This window comes from Leptodactylus fuscus, chromosome 10, assembly GCF_031893055.1.
Source record: "Leptodactylus fuscus isolate aLepFus1 chromosome 10, aLepFus1.hap2, whole genome shotgun sequence".
NCBI lineage: Eukaryota > Metazoa > Chordata > Amphibia > Anura > Leptodactylidae > Leptodactylus > Leptodactylus fuscus.
Genome location: NC_134274.1, coordinates 2385459 through 2408919, shown reverse-complemented (window position 1 = coordinate 2408919; position 23461 = coordinate 2385459). Strand labels below are relative to the sequence as shown.

Below are 23461 nucleotides of genomic sequence, written 5' to 3'. Positions count from 1 at the left end.
GTATATAATTCTATATGTACAGCCGGTATAACCTGGGTATATACTGTATATAATTATATATGTGCAGCCGGTATAACCTGGGTATATACTGTATATAATATATATGCACAGCCGGTATAACCTGGGTATATACTGTATATAATATATATGCACAGCCGGTATAACCTGGGTATATATTGTATATAATTCTATATGTACAGCTGGTATAACCTGGGTATATACTGTATATAATTATATATGTACAGCTGGTATAACCTGGGTATCTCCTGTATATAATTATATAAGTACAGCCGGTATAACCTGGGTATATATTGTATATAATTCTATATGTACAGCCGGTATAACCTGGGTATATACTGTATATAATTATATATGTACAGCTGGTATAACCTGGGTATCTCCTGTATATAATTATATATGTACAGCCGGTATAACCTGGGTATATACTGTATATAATTCTATATGTACAGCCGGTATAACCTGGGTATATACTGTATATAATATATATGTACAGCCGGTATAACCTGGGTATATACTGTATATAATTATATATGTACAGCCGGTATAGCCTGGGTATATACCGTATATAATTCTATATGTACAGCCGGTATAACCTGGGTATATACTGTATATAATTATATATGTACAGCCGGTATAACCTGGGTATATACTGTATATAATTATATATGTACAGCCGGTATAACCTGGGTATATACCGTATATAATTCTATATGTACAGCCGGTATAACCTGGGTATATACAGTATATAATTCTATATGTACAGCCGGTATAACCTGGGTATATACAGTATATAATTCTATATGTACAGCCGGTATAACCTGGGTATATACAGTATATAATTCTATATGTACAGCCGGTATAACCTGGGTATATACTGTATATAATTATATATGTGCAGCCGGTATAACCTGGGTATATACTGTATATAATTCTATATGTACAGCCGGTATAACCTGGGTATATACTGTATATAATTATATATGGACAGCTGGTATAACCCGGGTATCGCCTGTACCCACCTCATGTGACCCTAGTAGAGGATCATGTAAATCATCTGGGAATTCTGGTAGGGGCATTGGGAATCCTTGCTTCCCCTTCAGCCAGTACGTTCTCTGCTTCCCCTTCCCCTATAATACAGGGAGATTATTGGTTACATATTATTTCATGTTTCTACAATATAAAGCTACAAATCTCATTGACTAACAGTAAATATTTTGCTTTGCTGATCCTCAGATAAATCAACCTTATACTCTAGTTACATCCAGAGCCGCAGTCAAAGATCCGTTAACTCTTTGCACTCCTGCCTGCTGCGCCCTGGTGGTTCAGTATCTGTGTGTGGTGCATTGTGGGAGATGTAGTGTGCGCTAGAACTGTGGCTTATGTATATCACTGATAGACTTGACAAATTCTAGCTGGCAGATTTGCAGCTCTGGATGTTACTGGAGTATACAGTACAGTATGTCTTATGGATAATACAACACATGTATGGACTGATGTTTTTACCTTCACTTTGATCCATCCTCTCTCTGCTATCACGTATCCCCCGATTTGCTCCAGAGCGCTGGCTGTGGTCTCAGAGATGTGAATCCTCAGGGCTGCGGAGGAGAGAACACAGCGGCGCATCAATCAGACACTCACAACATCTGCATGGGCTGGAGATCTGGACCTAAATGTCTGGAGACCTCTCATTCTGCTCCAAAATATTGTCATATAGTGACTACACATTAGTCCCATACAGTGGCGTAACTAGGAATGGCGGGGCCCCGTGGCGAACTTTTGACATGGGGCCCCCCCGACACCGAAGATCTCGACCGAGTCCCTCCTACGCATTCCTGCGCGCTCTATTATGTCCCATAGTGGCCCCTGCACACAGTATTATACCCCATAGTAGCCCCTGCACACAGTATTATGTCCCATAGTAGCCCCTGCACACAGTATTATGTCCCATAGTGGCCCCTGCACACAGTATTATGTCCCATAGTAGCCCCTGCACACAGTATTATGCCCCATAGTGGCCCCTGCACACAGTATTATGTCCCATAGTGGCCCCTGCACACAGTATTATCCCCCATAGTGGCCCCTGCACACAGTATTATGTCCCATAGTGGCCCCTGCACACAGTATTATGTCCCATAGTGGCCCCTGCACACAGTATTATGTCCCATAGTGGCTCCTGCACACAGTATTATGTCCCATAGTGGCCCCTGCACACAGTATTCTGTCCCATAGTGACCCCTGCACACAGTATTATGCCCCATAGTGGCCCCTGCACACAGTATTATCCCCCATAGTGACCCCTGCACACAGTATTATACCCCATAGTAGCCCCTGCACACAGTATTATGTCCCTTAGTGGCCCCTGCACACAGTATTATACCCAATAGTGGCCCCTGCACACAGTATTATGTCCCATAGTGGCCCCTGCACACAGTATTATGTCCCATAGTGGCCCCTGCACACAGTATTATGTCCCATAGTGGCCCCTGCACACAGTATTATCCCCCATAGTGGCCCCTGCACACAGTATTATGTCCCATAGTGGCCCCTGCACACAGTATTATGTCCCATAGTGGCCCCTGCACACAGTATTATGTCCCATAGTGGCCCCTGCACACAGTATTATCCCCCATAGTGGCCCCTGCACACAGTGTTATACCCAATAGTGGCCCCTGCACACAGTATTATACCCAATAGTGGCCCCTGCACACAGTATTATCCCCCATAGTGGCCCCTGCACACAGTATTATGTCCCTTAGTGGCCCCTGCACACAGTGTTATACCCAATAGTGGCCCCTGCACACAGTATTATGTCCCATAGTGGCCCCTGCAAACAGTATTATGTCCCATAGTGGCCCCTGCACACAGTATTATGTCCCTTAGTGGCCCCTGCACACAGTGTTATACCCAATAGTGGCCCCTGCACACAGTATTATGTCCCATAGTGACCCCTGCACACAGTATTATCTCCCATAGTGGCCACTGCACACAGTATTATGTCCCATAGTGACCCCTGCACACAGTATTATGCCCCATAGTGGCCCCTGCACACAGTGTTATACCCAATAGTGGCCCCTGCACACAGTATTATGCCCCATAGTGACCCCTGCACACAGTATTATGTCCCTTAGTGGCCCCTGCACACAGTATTATGTCCCTTAGTGGCCCCTACAGGACTAAATACTGTCACCGCTGACCGCTATACCAGGACAAATTGTGGATAAAAAAAAATCTGGTCCTGTGCATTACAATTTAGTAACTCCATGTGCCTCATATTAATAACAGTTAACCCCATCATCTCCCTCACATTAAGCCTTGTGTACCTCACATAAGAGTTACTGATATGTGAGAGACATGGAGGTAATAATAAAGTATCTTCATTATTATTACCCCCATATGTCTCACATATCAGTAACTCTTATGGTGAGGCACACAGGGGTTATTGTGAGGGAGATGATGGGGTTAACTGCTATTACTATGAGGCACATGGAGTTACTAAAACACAAGTAATCCCCCCATATGCCTGATAGTAATAAGTATAGTAACCCCAGTACGTACCTGTGTAGCTTCAGTTTCATTTTCCTTCTTCCTTTCTTCCTCCAGTGCAGGACGGCAGGAATAAGCCCCGCCTCCTCCTCTCATTGGTGGGCAGAGGACAGCAGAGAAAGGGAGGGGGGAGAGAGGGAGAGCGTCCTGCAGCGCTGACAGGAGACAGACCTACAGCTCCTGTGTCTCAGCCATTGCTGCAGCTTCGGGGCCCCCTGTTGGTGGAAAGTATTCCACCAACAGGGGGCCCCGATCATTATACTCGGGGGTCCGAAAAGACCTCCGAGAATAATGATAGCAGCGGTAGCAGCTGTCACCAGGCCCCTAATGTCCCGGACCCTGTGGCAGCTGCTACCGCTGCGATGGTGGTAGTTACGCCACTGGTCCCATACTGTGCTCATATAATAGTGTCATACAGTGCACACATAATACTGTCATACAGTGCTCATATAATACTGTCATACAGGGCTCACATAATACTGTCATACTGTGCTCATATAATACTGTCATACTGTGCTCATATAATACTGTCATACAGGGCTCATATAATACTGTCATACAGGGCTCATATAATACTGTTATACAGTGCTCATATACTACCATACAGTGCTCATATAATACTGTCATACAGTGCTCATATAATACTGTCATACTGTGCTCATATAATACTGTCATACAGTGCTCATATAATACTGTCATACAGTGCTCATATAATACTGTTATACAGTGCTCATATACTACCATACAGTGCTCATATAATACTGTCATACAGTGCTCATATAATACTGTTATACAGTGCTCATATACTACCATACAGTGCTCATATAATACTGTCATACAGTGCTCATATAATACTGTTATACAGTGCTCATATAATACTACCATACAGTGCTCATATAATACTGTCATACAGTGCTCATATAATACTGTCATACAGGGCTCATATAATACTGTCATACAGTGCTCATATAATACTGTCATACAGTGCTCATATAATACTGTTATACAGTGCTCATATACTACCATACAGTGCTCATATAATACTGTCATACAGTGCTCATATAATACTGTTATACAGTGCTCATATACTACCATACAGTGCTCATATAATACTGTCATACAGTGCTCATATAATACTGTTATACAGTGCTCATATAATACTACCATACAGTGCTCATATAATACTGTCATACAGTGCTCATATAATACTGTTATACAGTGCTCATATACTACCATACAGTGCTCATATAATACTGTCATACAGTGCTCATATAATACTGTTATACAGTGCTCATATAATACTACCATACAGTGCTCATATAATACTGTCATACAGTGCTCATATAATACTGTCATACAGTGCTCATATAATACTGTTATACAGTGCTCACATAATACTACCATACAGTGCTCATATAATACTGTCATACAGTGCTCATATAATACTGTTATACAGTGCTCACATAATACTACCATACAGTGCTCATATAATACTGTCATACAGTGCACACATAATACTGTCATACAGTGCACACATACTACTACCATACAGTGCTCATATAATACTGTCATACAGTGCTCATATAATACTGTTATACAGTGCTCATATAATACTGTCATACAGGGCTCACATAATACTGTCATACAGTGCTCACATAATACTGTCATACAGTGCACATATAATACTGTCATACAGTGCTCACATAATACTGTCATACTGTGCTCATATAATACTGTCATACAGTGCTCATATAATACTGTTATACAGTGCTCACATAATACTACCATACAGTGCTCATATAATACTGTCTTACAGTGCACACATAATACTGTCATACAGTGCACACATAATACTACCATACAGTGCTCATATAATACTGTCATACAGTGCTCATATAATACTGTTATACAGTGCTCATATAATACTGTCATACAGGGCTCACATAATACTGTCATACAGTGCACATATAATACTGTCATACAGTGCTCACATAATACTGTCATACTGTGCTCATATAATACTGTCATACAGGGCTCACATAATACTGTCATACTGTGCTCATATAATACTGTCATACAGTGCTCATATAATACTGTTATACAGTGCTCATATAATACTACCATACAGTGCTCATATAATACTGTCATACAGTGCTCATATAATACTGTTATACAGTGCTCATATACTACCATACAGTGCTCATATAATACTGTCATACAGTGCTCATATAATACTGTTATACAGTGCTCATATAATACTACCATACAGTGCTCATATAATACTGTCATACAGTGCTCATATAATACTGTCATACAGGGCTCACATAATACTGTCATACAGTGCTCACATAATACTACCATACAGTGCTCATATAATACTGTCATACAGTGCTCATATAATACTGTTATACAGTGCTCACATAATACTGTCATACAGTGCTCATATAATACTGTTATACAGTGCTCACATAATACTACCATACAGTGCTCATATAATACTGTCATACAGTGCTCATATAATACTGTTATACAGTGCTCATATAATACTGTCATACAGTGCTCATATAATACTGTTATACAGTGCTCATATAATACTGTTATACAGTGCTCACATAATACTGTCATACAGGGCTCACATAATACTGTCATACAGTGCACATATAATACTGTCATACAGTGCTCACATAATACTGTCATACTGTGCTCATATAATACTGTCATACAGGGCTCACATAATACTGTCATACAGTGCTCACATAATACTACCATACAGTGCTCATATAATACTGTCATACAGTGCTCATATAATACTGTTATACAGTGCTCACATAATACTGTCATACAGTGCTCATATAATACTGTTATACAGTGCTCACATAATACTACCATACAGTGCTCATATAATACTGTCATACAGTGCTCATATAATACTGTTATACAGTGCTCATATAATACTGTCATACAGTGCTCATATAATACTGTTATACAGTGCTCATATAATACTGTTATACAGTGCTCACATAATACTACCATACAGTGCTCATATAATACTGTCATACAGTGCTCATATAATACTGTCATACAGTGCTCATATAATACTGTCATACAGTGCTCATATAATACTGTCATACAGTGCTCATATAATACTGTTATACAGTGCTCACATAATACTACCATACAATGCTCCAGGGTTTACCTACGTAAACTGTTGCTTTCCATCCGTGATGCCGTATTAACTGTATCCCCAAATAGACAGTACCTCGGCATGGTCACGCCGACCACCCCGGCCACCACCGGACCTGCAGGCAGAACACAGCAGAGATGAGCGTGTAATAGGGATACACAACGCAACGCTGCAAAATTCTAGTTCCTTCCTCCAATGGGACTATAAACAGGACAGAAAAATGCTACAAAGTAACAACGCGACCAGAGACAGAAGGGTTAATGGTTTAGTGTAAATCCTATGAAGATTTGGTGTGACCTTTGCCCTTTGCTCCTCTGGATACATTTGCAGAGAGTTTCTGTAGAGACTCGGCAGGGTTGTTGTTCCAAACCTCTTGGAATCTGTCAGGAATATAAATATCCGTCATCCCACTTCTGCACCGAGCAGTCGTCCTTCTCTTCTGTGCGGCATCTGTAGTTGGGCAGCACTGTCACTTTAAGGTTGCTCTGCCTACTGGTCCATCTGTGCCAGGGTCCGCTCCGCTAGTCAGAGGATTGGGATGTGGAGCCAGTCCGGGCAGTGGTCAGTGTCCAGGCACAGGCTGAGCGGGCTCTTGTATCCTGACTCTTACCTTGCTCAGGTGCCTGTGATTACATTGGTTTTCAGGCTTTGTGTTCTCAGCGCCTTGTCCTATTCTCCACTGATCTCAGAATTTACAGATTTCGGATTGCTCTCTGCGCTGTCTCCTTTCTGCATGTTTTGGTTTTATCTGTGACCGCCTGGAATGTGGCTGCAACTTCTGATCTTCCTCTTGGCTATTCCCATTCTGTCCTGGTTTTGACTCTTTCTTGTGAATTACTTTCTTGCCCACTACAGGGTTTCCTTACTTGTAGATGATTTCTGATACCTGAATATGAGGCTGCAAAGTGCGTCCTGCCTTGTACCAGGCTCAGGAGAGAAGCTCAAGGAATGCTCTGACCCTGTGAACTGGAGCATGGAGGGATATAGATAGAAGGCTTATCTGCAGTGTATACATGATGTATGTACACAGTGACTGCACCAGCAGAATAGTGAGCGCAGCTCTGGAGTATAATACAGGATAAGTAATGTAATGTATGTACACAGTGACACTACCAGCAGAATAGTGAGCGCAGCTCTGGAGTATAATACAGGATAAGTAATGTAATGTATGTACACAGTGACTGCACCAGCAGAATAGTGAGCGCAGCTCTGGAGTATAATACAGGATAAGTAATGTAATGTATGTACACAGTGACTGCACCAGCAGAATAGTGAGCGCAGCTCTGGAGTATAATACAGGATAAGTAATGTAATGTATGTACACAGTGACACTACCAGCAGAATAGTGAGCGCAGCTCTGGAGTATAATACAGGATAAGTAATGTAATGTATGTACACAGTGACTGCACCAGCAGAATAGTGAGCGCAGCTCTGGAGTATAATACAGGATAAGTAATGTAATGTATGTACACAGTGACTGCACCAGCAGAATAGTGAGCGCAGCTCTGGAGTATAATACAGGATAAGTAATGTAATGTATGTACACAGTGACACTACCAGCAGAATAGTGAGCGCAGCTCTGGAGTATAATACAGGATAAGTAATGTAATGTATGTACACAGTGACTGCACCAGCAGAATAGTGAGTGCAGCTCTGGAGTATAATACAGGATAAGTAATGTAATGTATGTACACAGTGACTGCACCAGCAGAATAGTGAGCGCAGCTCTGGGGTATAACACAGGATAAGTAATGTAATGTATGTACACAGTGACTGTACCAGCAGAATAGTGAGCGCAGCTCTGGAGTATAATACAGGATAAGTAATGTAATGTATGTACACAGTGACTGTACCAGCAGAATAGTGAGCGCAGCTCTGGAGTATAATACAGGATAAGTAATGTAATGTATGTACACAGTGACTGCACCAGCAGAATAGTGAGCGCAGCTCTGGAGTATAATACAGGATAAGTAATGTAATGTATGTACACAGTGACTGCACCAGCAGAATAGTGAGCGCAGCTCTGGAGTATAATACAGGATAAGTAATGTAATGTATGTACACAGTGACTGTACCAGCAGAATAGTGAGCGCAGCTCTGGGGTATAATACAGGATAAGTAATGTAATGTATGTACACAGTGACTGTACCAGCAGAATAGTGAGTGCAGCTCTGGAGTATAATACAGGATAAGTAATGTAATGTATGTACACAGTGACTGTACCAGCAGAATAGTGAGCGCAGCTCTGGAGTATAATACAGGATAAGTAATGTAATGTATGTACACAGTGACTGCACCAGCAGAATAGTGAGCGCAGCTCTGGAGTATAATACAGGATAAGTAATGTAATGTATGTACACAGTGACTGCACCAGCAGAATAGTGAGCGCAGCTCTGGAGTATAATACAGGATAAGTAATGTAATGTATGTACACAGTGACACTACCAGCAGAATAGTGAGCGCAGCTCTGGAGTATAATACAGGATAAGTAATGTAATGTATGTACACAGTGACTGCACCAGCAGAATAGTGAGTGCAGCTCTGGAGTATAATACAGGATAAGTAATGTAATGTATGTACACAGTGACTGCACCAGCAGAATAGTGAGCGCAGCTCTGGAGTATAATACAGGATAAGTAATGTAATGTATGTACAAAGTGACTGCACCAGCAGAATAGTGAGCGCAGCTCTGGAGTATAATACAGGATAAGTAATGTAATGTATGTACACAGTGACACTACCAGCAGAATAGTGAGCGCAGCTCTGGAGTATAATACAGGATAAGTAATGTAATGTATGTACACAGTGACTGTACCAGCAGAATAGTGAGCGCAGCTCTGGAGTATAGTACAAGACTCATGTACCTGTGTTCAGACCTATCCGCAGCTTCAGCTTTGTCTCGGGCTTGTGTCGGATGTTGAAGGTGAGCATAGCACTGAGGAAGTGCAGAGACATGATGGAGATTTCTTCCACGTGCCTTATACCATTGCGAATGGGGAGACCACTGGCCACCATATAAGCATCTCCAATGGTTTCCACCTGCAAAAAAATCCATCTTTTGATTGTGCAGCAGTATTGCAGCGTGCTGTGACTACTTACAGTCTGTACATGGGCAGGGCTCGGCTCGGGGGTTGTATATAAGCTTTGATGGGGCTGCTGAATGAGAAGTTGGGGCTATTCGTGGGTATAACATAAAGCGTTGATATCAGCAAGTGAACCCCCCCAGGATCATTGGACCCCTCAGCAGGAATATGCTGGATTATCCAAATACATGTAATAGTATATAATAAGTGACTTATATACATTATAAGAAGCCCTATATCACATATATATATACAGTATATATACACACAGTACACACAGACACCTCAGTCCCATCTTACCTTGTACACGTCATATGACTTGATAATCTCATCAAACAAGCTGTACAGATCATTGAGTAAATCCACAACCTGGAGCGGGGTGCTGGCTGAGCAGAGTTTAGTGAACCCCACAATGTCGGAGAAGAAGATGGTGACCGAGCTGAAGCTCTCCGGTTCCACCGATTTGCCAGACATGAGCTGCTCTGCAATGAAGCTGAACATTGAATATACAATGATTCCTCAAATATAATACTGCAGAAAGTCCTGACATCACATGGACACTGGAGGCAAGTGGGGGGATACAAAGTCATCCTGCATATATGAGCGCCGCTGAGCTGTCCGGAGGTGGCTGTCAGTGACAAGCTTGCTGACTGTTTCCAATATCAACCAGCAGAATTGGGACCCTACAATATTAGTGTATGATATAACATTGTGGTTCACATTCCTGCTCACATTGTTACAATGTATCTAGTCTTGGTGTAGCCATGAAAGCTTTTGGCTGGAGAGGATTGCTGATTCTGATACATTGTAGCAAACCTGCACCTCTCTATCAGCAATTATGTAGGGACATCACAAGTCCTGAACTACAACCGATCCTATTATAAGAACTCAGAACAGATAACCCAGTATAATGCTGCCACCTAGTGGACACTTATATGTACAGCAGATGAAACATTGTATACCCAGTGGAGAATTTCTAGCCAATGTATCGGCTAATAGGAGCCATTTCCTATGTGGGGATCGAGTCTGATCATTGCAGATTGTGTTTGAACCTTTATTGACCAACATAACAGTTTCAACAAGACTCCGCCGCGCTCGGGTGGGCTCAGGGTTATCGCACCTTGGTAACATGGTGGACAGCAGCTTGTCAGTCTTCTTCTTCTCAGCCACCAGCTGCACCGTCCGCTCCTCCACAACGTCTTCCAGGTGATTGGCGTACTTCTCCAGCTTATTCACCATGTTATCCAGGATGCTGACGTGTCTGTAAAAATATCAGAAAATCACAGAAAAGACTGGAATAATTGTAACCTAAAATCCTCAGCTTGTCATGTCTGGTCCAGATCTGCTATCATGTCTTCTGCTCCAGCCTCCTGCAGGGATTTGGGATTTACTGCTCAAAGATCAGCAGGACAAATACATCTCTGCAAAACTACATGGCAGAAGGACATATGTGTCCATACAGGAATACATGGCAGAAGGACATACGTGTCCATACAGGAATACATGGCAGAAGGACATATGTGTCCATACAGGAATACATGGCAGAAGGACATAGGTGTCCATACAGGAATACATGGCAGAAGGACATAAGTGTCCATACAGGAATACATGGCAGAAGGACATATGTGTCCATACAGGAATACATGGCAGAAGGACATACATGTCCATACAGGAATACATGGCAGAAGGACATACGTGTCCATACAGGAATACATGGCAGAAGGACATACGTGTCCATACAGGAATACATGGCAGAAGGACATACGTGTCCATACAGGAATACATGGCAGAAGGACATACATGTCCATAAAGGAATACATGGCAGAAGGACATACCTGTCCATACAGGAATACATGGCAGAAGGACATACATGTCCATACAGGAATACATGGCAGAAGGACATACATGACCATACAGGAATACGTGATATAAGGACTTGTGTCCATACAGGAATACATGGCAGAAGTTTAGAGCCCTTCACAAGCATACATACGGTAGAACATAGCTCCAGCCATACAGACAGAAGGACAAGAGCCCAAACATGAAAACACATCATACAAGAATACAGGCATTGCTTATACATACAGACAGAAGGATATCATGTATCCAAACAGAAGGTCATGGCACAGAGAGCTGAAGAATTGCTCAGGCAGGGCGTGGCACAGAAAGCTGAAGAATTGCTCAGGCAGGGTGTGGCACAGAGAGCTGAAGCATTGTTCAGGCAGGGTGTGGCACAGAGAGCTGAAGCATTGCTCAGGCAGGGCGTGGCACAGAGAGCTGAAGCATTGCTCAGGCAGGGTGTGGCACAGAGAGCTGAAGCATTGCTCAGGCAGGGCGTGGCACACAGAGCTGAAGCATTGATCAGGCAGGGCGTGACACAGAGAGCTGAAGCATTGCTCAGGCAGGGCGTGGCACAGAGAGCTGAAGCATTGCTCAGGCAGGGCGTGGCACACAGAGCTGAAGCATTGATCAGGCAGGGTATGGCACAGAGAGCTGAAGCATTGCTCAGGCAGGGTGTGGCACAGAGAGCTGAAGCATTGCTCAGGCAGGGTGTGGCGAGAGCACCACACTTATATACACACAGACAGACAGTGAAGCTGAGCAGGTGAGCACACTGATCCTTAAAGATACAGCAGCTTGCCCAGCGGTAACCAGACAGCCCGGACTACCCAGCACTACCCTGCTTGTACATGCAGCACAGACACCAGGACCCCTGCACTCACCCTTCAGGGCTGGCTCCTCGTAGACTCCTCTTTATGGAGTCAAAGGATGGACGCCGTTCCGGATTCTCATCCCAGCACATTTTCAGCATGGCGATGATCCGTTCGTTGCACTTTTCGGCAGATATGGAGGGTCTCAGTGGGATCAGCGCGTTTGGATCTTTGATTTTTTGTATAATTTCTACAATGAATTATTTGAGGTATTTTATAATGTATTTGAAATAAACTGATACAATGTATCGACTTTACAATCTATTCCATGCAATGATACATGGCGTTAAGCCCCACCCACAATGGAGGTTGTTACCTTTTGGATCCATGTTGAGGTCCTGGTAAGGTCCATCCTCATGGTCATATATCAGCTCCCTCATAATCAGGGCGAAGCTGTATACATCTCCTTTCTGGGTGCCCTGATATGGGAATCTTTCTAATCGCAGGAGCTCCGGAGCCGTCCAGTAAAGTTCTATATGGGCGACATATGGCGTGTTATATAAGGCAGGGGTGTAAAAGATTAGGGAACAGAAGGGTGTGACATATAAATACTGGTAAGGTTGTGTGAGGAGGAAGGTCCATAAACATATCTCCACTTCCTTGGTACGTCTTCTGCTGATCACTATATAATAGATACATATGGTCCTTTGTATACATCTCTCCCTCTCTGCACAGCGGCAAATAACGTATACATAAGCTCTAGTCATTTACTGTATGCCGACGTCTCCTTACACTTGTACACTTGGCTCTAGTGATGTCAGTGTAAGTATGAAACCATCTGTTATGGCAATTCTGATTGGAAACGAGAACTTACAGGCACGCTTCCCATTGGATGAAATGTAGGTTTAGGGCTCGTTCACACGGAGTAAACGTGGCACGCAATGCGCTGTGTTTACGGGACGTCTGCGCCGCGATTTTGACAGTGCATGTTTGCCGTCGCGTTAACGCGGCGTTAACGTGACCGCAAACATGCACCGTCAAAATTGCGGCGCAAACGTCCCATAAATGCGGCGCATTGCGTGCCACGTTTACTCCGTGTGAACGAGCCCTTTATTAGTTTTATCAAAGATTTAACAAGCACAAATAGATGTAAGCAACTCATAAACAGAACTGCACACACATGTACAAACACATATACATAAACACACATACAGTATATGCACACACATATACATAAACACACATACAGTATATGCACACACATATACATAAACACATACATACATACATACATACACACACATACACAAAAATTCACACACTGCGACAAGCACATGAGCATCAAAACTATGACACACATACTCATTGTACTGTGGTAAACACACACACACGTACATGCTATTACACACATACTCATTGTAGTACACACACACACACGTACATGCTATTACACACATACTCATTGTACTGTGGTAAACACACACACACGTACATGCTATTACACACATACTCATTGTACTGTGGTAAACACACACACACGTACATGCTATTACACACATACTCATTGTAGTACACACACACACACGTACATGCTATTACACACATACTCGTACTGTAGTACACATGTACATACTATTACACACGTACTCATTGTAGTACACACACACGTACATGCTATTACACACATGCTCATTGTAGTACACACACACACACGTACATGCTATTACACACATACTCGTACTGTAGTACACATGTACATACTATTACACACGTACTCATTGTAGTACACACACACGTACATGCTATTACACACATGCTCATTGTAGTACACACACACGTACATGCTATTACACAAGTACTCATTGTAGTGCACACACACGTACATGCTATTACACACGTACTCATTGTAGTACACACACACGTACATGCTATTACACACATGCTCATTGTAGTACACACACACGTACATGCTATTACACACGTACTCATTGTAGTACACACACACACACGTACATGCTATTACACACGTACTCATTGTAGTACACACACACACACACATACATGCTATTACACACATGCTCATTGTAATACACACACACGTACATGCTATTACACACATGCTCATTGTAATACACACACACACGTACATGCTATTACACACATACTCATTGTGGTACACACACACACATGTACATGCTATTACACACATGCTCATTGTACTGTAGCACACACACGTACATGCTATTACACACGTACTCAATGTAGTACACACACACACGTACATGCTATTACACACATACTCATTGTAGTACACACACACACGTACATGCTATTACACACATACTCATTGTAGTACACACACACTACACACATGCTATTACACACGTACTCATTGTAGTACACACACACACACACATACATGCTATTACACACATGCTCATTGTAATACACACACACGTACATGCTATTACACACATGCTCATTGTAATACACACACACACACGTACATGCTATTACACACGTACTCATTGTAGTACACACAGGTGACACATACAGGGTATATGACTTGTCTTCTTACTGGAGTAGTCGGTGTTCTTAGCGCTTACATCTCTGTAGGTCACCCCGTACTTGAATTCCCATAAAGCGAAGCCGGAGAGTTTGACCTGCATGCGGCTGTCCACCAGGCAGTTTGTGGGCTTCAGATTCCCATGTGAGATGAGGGGGCTGTTATGTAGAAACCCCATCCCCTATAATGAGAGGAGAGGAGAAGAGTGCACAGGTAAGTACAGGTAAGTACAGGATAGTGGCTGTGGTGCATTGTGGGAGATGGAGCAGACCCGAGACTGGAGGATGAGATGGATCATATACAATGTAACAACTAATAATACATCATTGGAATGTCTGAGACTCTCCAACTGGTGTGAACTACAACTCTCAGCATCCTCTCAGGGAGGAGGGGGAGGGGCATGTGTACCTGCAGAATAAATGGGGGGGGGGCTCATAATACTCACATTAATAATGTCGTGAGCGAAGGAAAGCTTAAAGACCCAATCCAGCTCTATATCATTGTTATGTAAGACATCCTGCAAGGAAGGAAGATGAGAGAACTCTTATCAAACGTCTTATAAAATGTTCTAAGTATATAAGTAACATCTATCTATGGTATATATATGTACTGTATATACACAGCTCTCTTGTACCTTCAGACTTCCCTTCTTGCAATACTGTGTCACGATACAAACATTGGGGGGCTCGATGCAGACCCCGAAGAAGGTGACCAGGTTTTCATGCTTCAGCTCTCGGATCTGGAATGGGACGATTCTGTGTTAGACTGATTCTTACAGGACGTTGCGCTCACAATCGGTGACCCCGCAGCCGCCGCCGCCAGGATTGTGGTATCAATATCATAACAGAACTGACAAATCGCCAGGGAAGATGCGACAGATGTGAAGGCTCTTAAAGGCACAGGCACCTGTTACAGATTCTTATTTCTATCCACTTGTAACTATAGAAGATAAATAGAATCACAGAAATATTATCACGTGTTTCTTACCGTACGGAATTCCTTCAGGACAGACGGCCTCCTGACACGAAACGCAGCGGTTTGGTCATTGAGACTCAGGAGGGCCACATGAGTACCCTGAATAGACAGAAAGATACAAGTCTGAACTGTTACATTGTATCCGAATAGTCACATCCAGAGCAGCCACCAAACACCACTTCTCCCATACATACAATGTACATGCAGCTCTGGATGTGACTAGAGAATAAGACAAGATGTAACTCAGGACCAGAACGTAATGTCTATGGGTATAAGGAGGAGAGAAGAAGATACCTGGTAAACCCCGATGGTGGAATATAAGATCTCTTTGCCTTGTTTGTCCTTGAATCCATAACTCTGATTACTGGACATGACCGCACTGGATCCCACACTGCCCACCCTCATAGAAGAGGTACTGGAGGGGGTCCCCATAGTGTGCTGAGGGGAGGAGAGAGGAGACAAGACCAAAAAATCATCAACATAGTAAACAGGAAGTCATAGAAATATAGTATATCTCATCCAATAGGAGAAGCGAAAGGGGGAGGGGCTTACTGCAAGAATAGTGAGCGCAGCTCTGGAGTATAATACAGGATAAGTAATGTAATGTATGTACACAGTGACTGCACCAGCAGAATAGTGAGCGCAGCTCTGGAGTATAATACAGGATAAGTAATGTAATGTATGTACACAGTGACTGTACCAGCAGAATAGTGAGCACAGCTCTGGAGTATAATACAGGATAAGTAATGTAATGTATGTACACAGTGACTGCACCAGCAGAATAGTGAGCGCAGCTCTGGAGTATAATACAGGATAAGTAATGTAATGTATGTACACAGTGACTGTACCAGCAGAATAGTGAGCGCAGCTCTGGAGTATAATACAGGATAAGTAATGTAATGTATGTACACAGTGACTGCACCAGCAGAATAGTGAGCGCAGCTCTGGAGTATAATACAGGATAAGTAATGTAATGTATGTGCACAGTGACTGCACCAGCAGAATAGTGAGCGCAGCTCTGGAGTATAATACAGGATAAGTAATGTAATGTATGTACACAGTGACTGCACCAGCAGAATAGTGAGCGCAGCTCTGGAGTATAATACAGGATAAGTAATGTAATGTATGTACACAGTGACTGCACCAGCAGAATAGTGAGCGCGGCTCTGGAGTATAATACAGGATAAGTAATGTAATGTATGTACACAGTGACTGCACCAGCAGAATAGTGAGGGCAGCTCTGGAGTGTAATACAGGATAAGTAATGTAATGTATGTACACAGTGACTGTACCAGCAGAACAGTGAGCGCAGCTCTGGAGTATAATACAGGATAAGTAATGTAATGTATGTACACAGTGACTGCACCAGCAGAATAGTGAGGGCAGCTCTGGAGTGTAATACAGGATAAGTAATGTAATGTATGTACACAGTGACTGTACCAGCAGAATAGTGAGCGCAGCTCTGGAGTATAATACAGGATAAGTAATGTAATGTATGTACACAGTGACTGCACCAGCAGAATAGTGAGGGCAGCTCTGGAGTGTAATACAGGATAAGTAATGTAATGTATGTACACAGTGACTGTACCAGCAGAATAGTGAGCGCAGCTCTGGAGTATAATACAGGATAAGTAATGCAATGTATGTACACAGTGACTGTACCAGCAGAATAGTGAGCGCAGCTCTGGAGTATAATACAGGATAAGTAATGTATGTACACAGTGACTGTACCAGCAGAATAGTGAGCGCAGCTCTGGAGTATAATACAGGATAAGTAATGTAATGTATGTACACAGTGACTGCACCAGCAGAATAGTGAGCGCAGCTCTGGAGTATAATACAGGATAAGTAATGTAATGTATGTACACAGTGACTGTACCAGCAGAATAGTGAGCGCAGCTCTGGAGTGTAATACAGGATAAGTAATGTAATGTATGTACACAGTGACTGTACCAGCAGAATAGTGAGCGCAGCTCTGGAGTATAATACAGAATAAGTAATGTAATGTATGTACACAGTGACTGCACCAGCAGAATAGTGAGCGCAGCTCTGGAGTATAATACAGGATAAGTAATGTAATGTATGTACACAGTGACTGTACCAGCAGAATAGTGAGCGCAGCTCTGGAGTATAATACAGGATAAGTAATGTAATGTATGTACACAGTGACTGTACCAGCAGAATAGTGAGCGCAGCTCTGGAGTATAATACAGGATAAGTAATGTAATGTATGTACACAGTGACTGCACCAGCAGAATAGTGAGCGCAGCTCTGGAGTATAATACAGGATAAGTAATGTAATGTATGTACACAGTGACTGTACCAGCAGAATAGTGAGCGCAGCTCTGGAGTATAATACAGGATAAGTAATGCAATGTATGTACACAGTGACTGTACCAGCAGAATAGTGAGCACAGCTCTGGAGTATAATACAGGATAAGTAATGTATGTACACAGTGACTGCACCAGCAGAATAGTGAGCGCTGCTCTGGAGTATAATACAGGATAAGTAATGTAATGTATGTACATAGTGACTGCACCAGCAGAATAGTGAGTGCAGCTCTGGAGTATAATACAGGATAAGTAATGTAATGTATGTACACAGTGACTGTACCAGCAGAATAGTGAGCGCAGCTCTGGAGTATAATACAGGATAAGTAATGTAATGTATGTACATAGTGACTGCACCAGCAGAATAGTGAGTGCAGCTCTGGAGTATAATACAGGATAAGTAATGTAATGTATGTACACAGTGACCAGCAGAATAGTGAGCGCAGCTCTGGAGTATAATACAGGATAAGTAATGTAATGTATGTACACAGTGACTGTACCAGCAGAATAGTGAGCGCAGCTCTGGAGTATAATACAGGCTGATTTATTATAGGTTCTCTTACCTTGCCCTCTTTAAGAATAGAGATATCTTCATACTTAATTTGCCACCAGGAATCGTTGCTATATTCTCTCCTAAGCTTTCCCTTCTGAATAAGGAGGAATAACACAATAAGGAGTCCGGCCCCTGCAGTAGCAATGAGGGTGACGATCAGCGCAATAATGGGAGTGCCTGCAATATGCAAGCATACAAGGGGTTAATTGTTAGTTACAATTTATCATAAGAATTCATTTTCTATCAGTTATGAGACATTTCTGGATTATCCAGCGATGACTGTACAGAATAATTCCTCTCTATTAGTCTTATAGTACAGGGGGTATTCGGGTACATAGGGGGGCACTTACTAGTTAAGGTCACTTTGCAGAGCTCATTGCTGAACCCGCACTCCGGTCTGTCTTTGGGTGCAGTCGCTCCTGGCCAGCTGATCTGGGAGAAGGCGCTTGTCGGGCTGAAGAGGTGACACAGCAATAGGGATAATGTATTATTAGACTACAGAGGCTAATGCATTTCGAGCAATCCTAATGATCCCTTACTCATAGTGTATGACATAACTGTGTTCTATACTCACTATATATCTGAACAGTGTATGACATAACAGTGCTCTATACTCACTATATATCTGACCAGTGTATGACATAACAGTGCTCTATACTCACTATGTATCTGACCAGTGTATGACATAACTGTGCTCTATACTCACTATGTATCTGACCAGTGTATGACATAACTGTGCTCTATACTCACTATGTATCTGACCAGTGTATGACATAACTGTGCTCTATACTCACTATGTATCTGACCAGTGTATGACATAACTGTGCTCTATACTCACTATGTATCTGACCAGTGTATGACATAACTGTGCTCTATACTCACTATATATCTGACCAGTGTATGACATAACTGTGCTCTATACTCACTATGTATCTGACCAGTGTATGACATAACTGTGCTCTATACTCACTATATATCTGAGCAGTGTATGACATAACTGTGCTCTATACTCACTATATATCTGAGCAGTGTATGACATAACTGTGCTCTATACTCACTATGTATCTGAGCAGTGTATGACATAACTGTGCTCTATACTCACTATGTATCTGACCAGTGTATGACATGACTGTGCTCTATACTCACTATATATCTGACCAGTGTATGACATAACTGTGCTCTATACTCACTATGTATCTGACCAGTGTATGACATAACTGTGCGCTATACTCACTATATATCTGACCAGTGTATGACATAACTGTGCGCTATACTCACTATGTATCTGACCAGTGTATGACATAACTGTGCGCTATACTCACTATGTATCTGACCAGTGTATGACATAACTGTGCGCTATACTCACTATATATCTGACCAGTGTATGACATAACTGTGCGCTATACTCACTATGTATCTGACCAGTGTATGACATAACTGTGCACTATACTCACTATATATCTGACCAGTGTATGACATAACTGTGCGCTATACTCACTATATATCTGAACAGTGTATGACATAACTGTGCGCTATACTCACTATGTATCTGACCAGTGTATGACATAACTGTGCTCTATACTCACTATGTATCTGACCAGTGTATGACATAACTGTGCACTATACTCACTATATATCTGACCAGTGTATGACATAACTGTGCACTATACTCACTATATATCTGACCAGTGTATGACATAACTGTACTCTATACTCACTATGTATCTGACCAGTGTATGACATAACTGTGCTCTATACTCACTATACACATGTACATACCTGATCTCTCTCCTGTAGCTGTCATATTGCAGGACAGGCACAAACCGAGACATGTTACCGACCACCTGCAGGTCATAGAATGAGTAGTCAATGTATCGCTCCCCCTTCTCATCAACGCTCAGCAGCCCGGTCACCCCTGCACAGCAGGATAACACATATGTATCAGACATGTCAGGTTCCGTGTATGAGGAATCTTTCATGGGCACACCCATCGTCTTACCAAACAGCTGAGTCTTGTTGTAGCCTCTTAGACTTTCCACCAAGGCTCGTCCATCTGTGATATTATGTCCCTGCTTAATAATTTCCCTCAAGCCCAAGGCATAGAGTAAGACCGAGTCATGGAGATAAGCGGCGTATGGGCTCACCTGCAATGCAAGAGCAAAGGGTTAACATTCTTGTTACTTTGTAGCCAATAGATGGGAACTAAGCGGCCCTCATAAACAACACTGGACAGGATCAAATCATTGAGACATTCATGGTGATAGCCTGTCATTACACCGTGCTGCCAGCAGGCGACAGTGCTCTTCATACAAAGAGGAGGAGTCAGTAATTCATCCTTTCGATCTGTTGATTTTCAGTAGAGCACCGCCATCTGCTGGCTGCACAATATAATAACATAACATGTCAATGAGTAATATGAAAGTACCTTGTCCTCTGACTCAAGATTGCTGTAGAAAGGGGGATCCCTCAGCTTGTTGTAGACCTGCCTGGTGAAGGACGTGTAGCTGTACGAGGTGTTCAGAGCAATCAAAAGCACAGACTCATAAGCCCGGAGAATATTCTCATTCTTCTCAACAATCAACGTGTCCTTCCAAAAAACATCCTGGAAATAGACATACGGCATATATGTCCTATGATCTATATGTGACTGATGAGAGATAGCTCCTGAGCTCCCTCTAGTGGTGGCTGTATAGATCTGTATGCAGTAAGCTCCTGAGCTCCCCCTTGTGGTGGCTGTATAGACCTGTATGTAGTAAGCTCCTGAGATCCCTCTAGTGCTGACTGTATAGATCTGTATGTAGTTAGTTCCTGAGCTCCCTCTAGTGGTGGCTGTATAGATCTGTATGTAGTAAGCTCCTGAGCTCCCTCTAGTGGTGGCTGTATAGTTTTGTATGTAGTGCTTCTAGTGCTGACTGTATATTTCTGTATGCAGTAAGCTCCTGAGCTCCCTCTAGTGCTGACTGTATAGATCTTTATGCAGTAAGCTCCTGAGCTCCCTCTAGTGGTGGCTGTATAGACCTGTATGCAGTAAGCTCCTGAGCTCCCTCTAGTGGTGGCTGTATAGATCTGTATGCAGTAAGCTCCTGAGCTCCCTCTAGTGGTGGCTGTATAGATCTGTATGCAGTAAGCTCCTGAGCTCCCTCTAGTGGTGGCTGTATAGATCTGTATGTAGTAAGCTCCTGATCTCCCTCTAGTGGTGGCTGTATACATCTGCATGTAGTTAGCTCCCTCTAGTGGTGGCTGATGTGTACATGAGGACATTATACGAAATGTATTCTGCATTAGCAGTTTTCCCTTTGCAGTCTCTAATTCTCAGTTCTCTCTGAGCTGGTGGCTGAATACCAGAGACTATGAGGTTTCCCATCACTTAGCAGCAGCACCATGTAGGACTTTCTATAGCAGTGATGACCTGTATACATGTGAATTAGGCAGACAATACATGTTATTTGCAATGTTACTACTTCAGCAGCCTCTGTCTATGCCTGTCTCTCCTTTACTCTCTATAGGCTCCTCTTCTTCCTCTTCCGCTTATCGCAGGTTCTATGGACATGTACTTTTATGCCCCTGTGAGCTGCAGTCTGTCTTGGAAATCTAAGACAGATCTCATCAGATCTCTCAAAGTAAGTAAAAGGTTTATAAGGAAAAGAGGAGGAAAAGAACCTGAAAACTGGAGAAAGAAGCACTTTCCTCTGATACGATCTATTACAAGTTCCCAATGTTCAGCGTTACTATTGATTTGTACTTGTTTCCATCTTATGGACTATATAAATAATATCGTCTAGTCGTACCAGGAAACCGCTCACTTCAAACTGCTGGATCATGATGAACACGTAACGTCCGTCAATCAGTCCTTGTCTTTCTGCTTCCAGCAGGATCATACGGCAGTTCTCAGTATTCGCCACAAGAATGATGACTGGGAAGGAGGAAGATAACACTATAAGGCAAAGTTCACACTTGTTTTTAAGGTTCCTGTTCTATGTATCCTGCTTTTCTAGCTCTTCTACGGTCCTGAGGCTGCTCAGTCCTTACTGCTATGTGTGAGAGTCCTAGCCACTCACTCTTGTCCCTACATCTGCTCTCTTCCCCTCTCACAGCCTTCAGTGTCACAGATAGAAGCTACAGCTACATCCCCCCTCCTCCCTCGCCTCAGGGTTTACAATTGTCTGGGTCACTGCAGACAGATTTTGAGGGGGTTTATATGTGATATTCAGTGCAGCTCTGGATGTGAGTGGAGTAATAGACCTGATATAACTACTTATTATCTGTTTCTTAGGCGGGTGTATGTGAGATACCTCTGGCGAGTGAGGACACTGAGCTGAGAGTCTCTCGCAGACTGGCCGGGCTGCTTGGGTCGTACTTCATCTTCGCTGTGACGTTGAAGTTCCCGACTAGCTGACTGTCCAGCAATGTCCACAATTCATCAATCTTATCCCAAGTCAGCCCTGCTGAGGCTCCTAACAGGGCAATATATCTCCAGGCAAAATACTTCAAGGTCTTCTCCAGGGCATCATATATTCGCTGGAGAGGGGACACCATTTTGATATAGGTATCGTA

The 23461-nt window shown here is 42.8% G+C and overlaps 1 protein-coding gene across 1 annotated transcript in view; it reads right to left on the bottom strand.

The window, feature by feature from the left end:
• LOC142183196 (guanylate cyclase 2G-like) overlaps positions 1-23461 on the bottom strand; it is a 30827-nt gene that overhangs the window by 1627 nt on the left and 5739 nt on the right. The window contains exons 5-24 of the mRNA XM_075258158.1: positions 23200-23461; positions 22696-22820; positions 21333-21509; positions 20907-21051; positions 20687-20822; positions 19258-19361; positions 18918-19084; positions 16318-16461; positions 16036-16122; positions 15683-15787; positions 15494-15565; positions 15061-15229; positions 12859-13014; positions 12555-12732; positions 10952-11092; positions 10132-10324; positions 9613-9787; positions 6765-6863; positions 1525-1616; positions 1041-1148 (exon numbers count right to left, since the gene is read on the bottom strand). The exon at positions 23200-23461 is cut by the window's right edge and continues 84 nt beyond it. Of these exons, the coding sequence (XP_075114259.1) occupies positions 1041-1148; positions 1525-1616; positions 6765-6863; positions 9613-9787; positions 10132-10324; positions 10952-11092; positions 12555-12732; positions 12859-13014; positions 15061-15229; positions 15494-15565; positions 15683-15787; positions 16036-16122; positions 16318-16461; positions 18918-19084; positions 19258-19361; positions 20687-20822; positions 20907-21051; positions 21333-21509; positions 22696-22820; positions 23200-23461 (2835 nt within the window). The remainder of the gene's footprint in view (positions 1-1040; positions 1149-1524; positions 1617-6764; positions 6864-9612; positions 9788-10131; positions 10325-10951; positions 11093-12554; positions 12733-12858; positions 13015-15060; positions 15230-15493; positions 15566-15682; positions 15788-16035; positions 16123-16317; positions 16462-18917; positions 19085-19257; positions 19362-20686; positions 20823-20906; positions 21052-21332; positions 21510-22695; positions 22821-23199) is intronic.